This window comes from Hippoglossus hippoglossus, chromosome 3 (assembly GCF_009819705.1).
Source record: "Hippoglossus hippoglossus isolate fHipHip1 chromosome 3, fHipHip1.pri, whole genome shotgun sequence".
Classification (NCBI taxonomy): domain Eukaryota; kingdom Metazoa; phylum Chordata; class Actinopteri; order Pleuronectiformes; family Pleuronectidae; genus Hippoglossus; species Hippoglossus hippoglossus.
Genome location: NC_047153.1, coordinates 8,790,900 through 8,796,142, shown reverse-complemented (window position 1 = coordinate 8,796,142; position 5,243 = coordinate 8,790,900). Strand labels below are relative to the sequence as shown.

At 43.8% G+C, this 5,243-nt stretch overlaps 1 protein-coding gene across 1 annotated transcript; it reads right to left on the bottom strand.

Annotated features, from left to right (window-relative positions):
• Positions 1-1,141: 1,141 nt before the first annotated feature.
• pou4f1 (POU class 4 homeobox 1) lies at positions 1,142-4,305 on the bottom strand. Its single transcript, XM_034581470.1, has 2 exons — positions 3,821-4,305; positions 1,142-3,366 (listed from the first exon to the last, which is right to left on the bottom strand). Exons 1-2 carry the CDS (start codon positions 3,941-3,943, stop codon positions 2,392-2,394), a joined length of 1,098 nt encoding a protein of 365 aa, XP_034437361.1. The 5' UTR covers positions 3,944-4,305; the 3' UTR covers positions 1,142-2,391.
• Between the last annotated feature and the right edge of the window lie 938 nt (positions 4,306-5,243).

Genomic DNA, 5,243 nt, shown 5'->3' with positions numbered 1-5,243 from the left:
ATGTGGACGTTTTGCAATGATCTACAACCTCTCTGACACTGGAATATAAAAACTACTAGATTAATGAAAGAATATAGTGGTAAGTTAATGATCGACAAAGTGACTAAAGACCAAACTTAAAAATGGGTTTACTCACATTGAGGGGAAAAGGCTCACTCTGCTGTCCATGTAACCAGGAGCTATAAGAGAAGCAATAAAGCAGCAGCGCCTTCCTTCATCCGCCTGCTTCCCCCATGAAACCCCCGGTAGCTCTGTGAAAATATTGCGTTTTATATATCAGCAAATCCTGATTAATATTGCATCACCTGCTTTTAAAAATTTAATGTTTTCTTTTAAATGCAGCGGAACGTGAGTGCAGCCCAGTAGAAATGTCTGGGAGGGAACAGATTTACCTGGGGGAGGACAGTGGTCATTTTAAAAACCCAAACCAACTTCTCTTCTTCCTGTTTTTATTCATCCTCTTCTCTCCCAAGTGTGGGTGATGAGTTATCGTGACCGAGCTGGGAAATGTCATTAAATGTTGAAAGGCGGTAACTTGATTTTTAGTTCAGTCATTTCACAGCCTATATTCTGTTGTAATTAAACACTTTAATATACGAGCATATAATAATTACATCAATTACCTATAAGTCGACCCCACAGTCTGAGATAAATTAAATTAAATTATAAAAGTATTTAAATTAACTTGCTGTCTTCCAAGTATTTGGGGAACAGATTCCATTATAAAGATTAGTATTGTTATTATTTTGTTGAAAAGTAATCATTATTATTTATATTCTTAAAGAATGGTGTATTCAAAAGATATTAAAATGAATGAAAAGTTGCAGAGCAAGTTAAGAACAAGAGATAACAAATCCTGACAATCCTTCACCTCGAAAATGAATCGAATCCCAAATTATGCAAATGTCCTCATCAATAAATTAGGCAAACTTCATCAGAGCATTATTTCGATTCATATACGTCTAATTTCAATAATGCAAATCCAAAAGAAAGGGAAGAAATTTAGCTTTTTTTTAACATGATACCAAAAATGAATCTGAAATTTAAAAAAACATCTCCACGAGTACAAACATTTTTTTTACACATTAAATAGATAGTTGTGTTGAGTGTCGGTACCAATCACCACCAGGAAAAATAGGCGTTTAGTTTTCTTTCTTCAATTTATTAGAAGATTGCTGGAACACACCTCCCTGTTGGATTTGGCTCACACAGGATGAACAGTACCAATGAAAGAAAGGACAACAGAGGAGAGTGGAGGAGGAGTGGTGGGATGAGAGGAGGGAGGGAGACAGTGGGACATCTTCTTTTTTTTTTGATCTTCCATGATGCACATGTCGCTGCAGGTTTTTGTAAACATACTTGTGCACAAAGTAAAAAAAATTTTACTTACACAACCGTAACAAGTAACACGACAAACAACGTGGTGATCTCCATGTGAAAACAGGCATTAAACAGTGACACCCACAACATGAGGTCTTATCAGCAGACAGCTCGGTAGTGATTCTTCTCCCAATGCATAGTGTTCGCACTGCAAACTCACAATTTCGTAGGTGGTTGTTGTTGGGTCAGAAAAGAGTTTCGCGCTCTCTGGGTCTTTTTGTTTAAAAACTTCGTGACGCCAAATTTTGACCACAGACCCTATAATTTATGTCCAAAAGACAGGAGCTCACCTCTGACACGTGATAAAGTGAAGTCTGTATATACAAAAAAACCATCTCGACACAAACCTAAAGGGTCTTTTTTGTGCAAATTCAAAATAAATATATCTATAGATGTGACAGCCCTGCAAGAGGCTCAATTACCGCCCGTGGATTTCATGCAGGCCTATTTATTTTTCCCGTTAGCCATAAAAGTTTGCAACTAAATTTGAGTTCATATAGCAGCCTCCAAATAAATAAATAAATAAATAAATATACAGATGAATAAATGAACACATTCATGAATTATTTCTATACCAACAACGACAGGAAAATATAACCAAACAGAAGAACACAGTTCAACAATCAATGAGGTAATTCGTAAATGGCTATACTTCAAATAATAGGCCTATCAGGAGAAAAATAACTCGCTATATTATCAAGCAAATTACCTCTGTCCACGCGTGTTTATTTAAAAAAAAAGGCAATGTCAAACTTTTTCCCCTCGATAGCAACGGAGCAGAATTTGAGTGATCTGTTATTTGCATACTTCTCATTCACCGATAACGTGAAAATAAACCAGATATAATATGAAGCCTTGTAAAACGGGAATCTAAAGCCCACATGTGCACCAACGTGTAAAATATCGCTGGAGACAAAAGACTGAAAATGGTGTCTTCGTGTCCCTTGGTCCCCAAATTCAGTCACACAAACTTTTTTTTCTTCCTTTTTTTTTTAACTCTCTCTTTGCTCATCAGTGAGTGGCGGAAAATTTCAACCTCTTCTGTTTCTGTCTTTGGTTACAAAACCACACGCGCACCACATTTTTTTTCAGGTCCAACTTTTCCGCGATAGCTGCGATTTTCTCGGACGAGGGCCGCGGCTGCACGGCGAAGTAAGCCTCCAGAGACCTCTTCTCCGGGGCCGCTATCGACGTCCGCTTGCGTTTCTTTTCCCCTCCGTTGAAAATGTCCGGTTTGCTCATCTTCTCCCTCTGGGCCCCCTCGGCCTCCTCCAGCCAGGCCTGCAGGATGGGCTTGAGCGCGATCATGTTGTTGTGGGACAGCGTCAACGACTCGAACCGACAAATTGTACTTTGGCTCAGTGACCCCACGCCGGGGATCTTGAGATTAGCCAGGGCGCCGCCCACGTCCGCCTGGGTCACCCCCAGCTTGATCCTCCGCTGCTTGAAGCGCTCCGCGAACGCCTCCAGCTCCCGCGGGTCCGTGTCCGAGTCACTGATTGAGGGGAGTCCGTTGTTATTGAGCCCTTGGCCGCCTTGATTCCCGTGGTGGCCCGGTAAAAGCCCGTGGTGGGTGAGAGGCGAGTTCATGCCCATAGCCTGGTGGGAGAGGTGGCTCAAGCCGTGCATGTGAGAGTGCGGGTGTCCGGAGGGGGAGGAGAGGAGCCCGCCGCCACCTCCGCCGCCTCCGACACCTCCACCGCCGTTCCCGTCGTGCGGCATGAGGGCGAGGGACGGCGAGCCGATGTGGTCCATGATGTCCGGCGGCTCCAGGTTCTGGTGGTGGTGGTGGTGATGGTGGTGGTGGTGGTGGGCCAGTGGCACGGTGGAATTCGACGAGCAGGGCACCGCGCTCATCGTGTGGTAGGTGGCGTCGGGCTTGTAGGGATGCGTCTTGCCCTGGGACACGGCGATGTCCACAGCCGCCAAAGCCTCAGCCCGGGCCAGCAGGGTCTCATCCAGGCTGGCGAATATGTTACTCTGCAGCTGCGAGAGTGGAAATCATGAAAAGGAAAGGGGGGAGAGAGAGAGAGAGAGGGGCAGGGGGAACGGAGGCGAAATGGGGAAAGAAAAAGACAAAATAGAAGAAAGGAAGGCGGCAGAAGAAAAGAGAAAAACATAAATAAATGCATCTGTCAGTCGGGACATTTGGCAACACACAACAGAGCCGGAGTATTCCTTCAGAAGCGGCAAGTCATAAAAATTAATACAAAAAAAGAGTAAAGCCGAGCTTTGCGTGCAGCATGCTTTCAAAAAGATCACAGACTCTTCCAGTGATCGCCGTGGAATACATGAAAAAAACATTAAGTGCGCGTCTTGGCTGGATGTGCCTTGGAGCAGCCCTCGTTATTACGCACAGACCGCGCTCGGCGCGACATGCAGCCGAAGCACGGAATAAAAAAGGAGAAAGTGGAAGTTTTTTGGGTTGGGGATCATTTACCTGTGGAGTTTGTAGACAGGCTCTCCTTATAGCTTCCGAGCTGGAGTGCAGGGTGGTGTACTTGTGCTCGGGTAGAGAGGGATGCATGGCGAAGTGCGGCTGTTTGCTGTTCATGGACATCATCTTGGCGAGCGTCTCCAATTAAAGTGCACGGGAAAGAAGAGGGGGAAGCGGCTGCAGGAGCTGGAGAACAGTCATAGATACACAGCGGATCCTCTTTGCCGATCCGGTAATGACGCGCCGCTGCAGTTCGCCGTGTTGTGCGCCGAGGAGCAGCCTTGAGCCCGGAGATCACAGAGATGCCTGCAGTCTCTCAGACGCACTTATCTGTCTACTGTTTCCCACTGCTGGGGATGAGAGAGGCTCTTACACCTGAGCGCCTCAGATCTCGTCAAGCCCCTGCTCGGCTGCTCTCGCGAGACACAAAGTGCCAGAACAGTGAGCCGGCTGACAAATAAAAACTGCTCACAGGGCAGGCAGGAACATCTGGAGACGAGACGCTTGAGCCCTTCTTTTTTTTAATTTTTATAAGGGCTCACTCGTCTCCATCCAGTCACGGAAACGCACAATGTCCAAACGTGTTTACGCCTAATTCTTGACTTAAGAGGCCGTAAACCTTTGACCTCACTGTTTATATTCAGCATTGGTCCATTTTTAAGTATTTATTTGGTTTTAGGAAATAGTTTTTCTGGGGAATTGGTGCGCGAAACGTGTCCAAAATAGGAGTAAGCGCACGAAATATCAATGTAAACACAGGGAAGTAGCATCAAATGGACGCACAAATATTACTATAATATATGAATATACTATTATTTATGTATTTATTTTACTATCAGTTGTTCAAACGTGTGTTGCACGGCTTCCCATTAGACTCTGCTCTTGTCCCACTTGTCTCTCATCTTAACCCTGTGGAAGTAATGAGGCCTCGTCATTAAGGGCCATCATCGCCCGACGAGCATTAAACAAATTGATTTAATACACCAGCGTCACCTTGTACACAGTCTTTACCTAAATTAATTAATCCCAATGAATTAACACTTCATTTATTCTAACCACCACGGTTACGCAATTAAATTTTCATGCGGCGATTAGAGTATATGTGAAATATACATGATATCGTTAAATTTGCATAATAAATAAGGCTCTTTCTGCTACAATGGAATTAACTGTGTGCGTGTGAGGTCTCTTAATGTGTGTGTCGCTATAGGCTACGACAAGATTTCACCGGGATGGAAGAGGCCAGGCTTTTAATGGCAGCAAATTATTAATTAGTATAGTCTAATGGAATGGAAATAATCAGGAGATGCACAAAAGAAAGTAATATGATTTTTAAAAAGTTCTAACTTGTCCACTAAATATTAATCTAAATTTCCACTGAAATAAAAAATAAAAATGGAAGATTAATCCCAAAATATCAGGCCAG

Bases quoted from the DNA above. Each gene is read 5' to 3' on its own strand.
- pou4f1 (XM_034581470.1), bottom strand. From the start codon at position 3,943: ATGATGTCCATGAACAGCAAACAGCCGCACTTCGCCATGCATCCCTCT. The intron at 3,367-3,820 runs GTAAATGATCCC...CCACTCTCGCAG, and splicing joins CCTGTCTACAAACTCCACAG to CTGCAGAGTAACATATTCGC.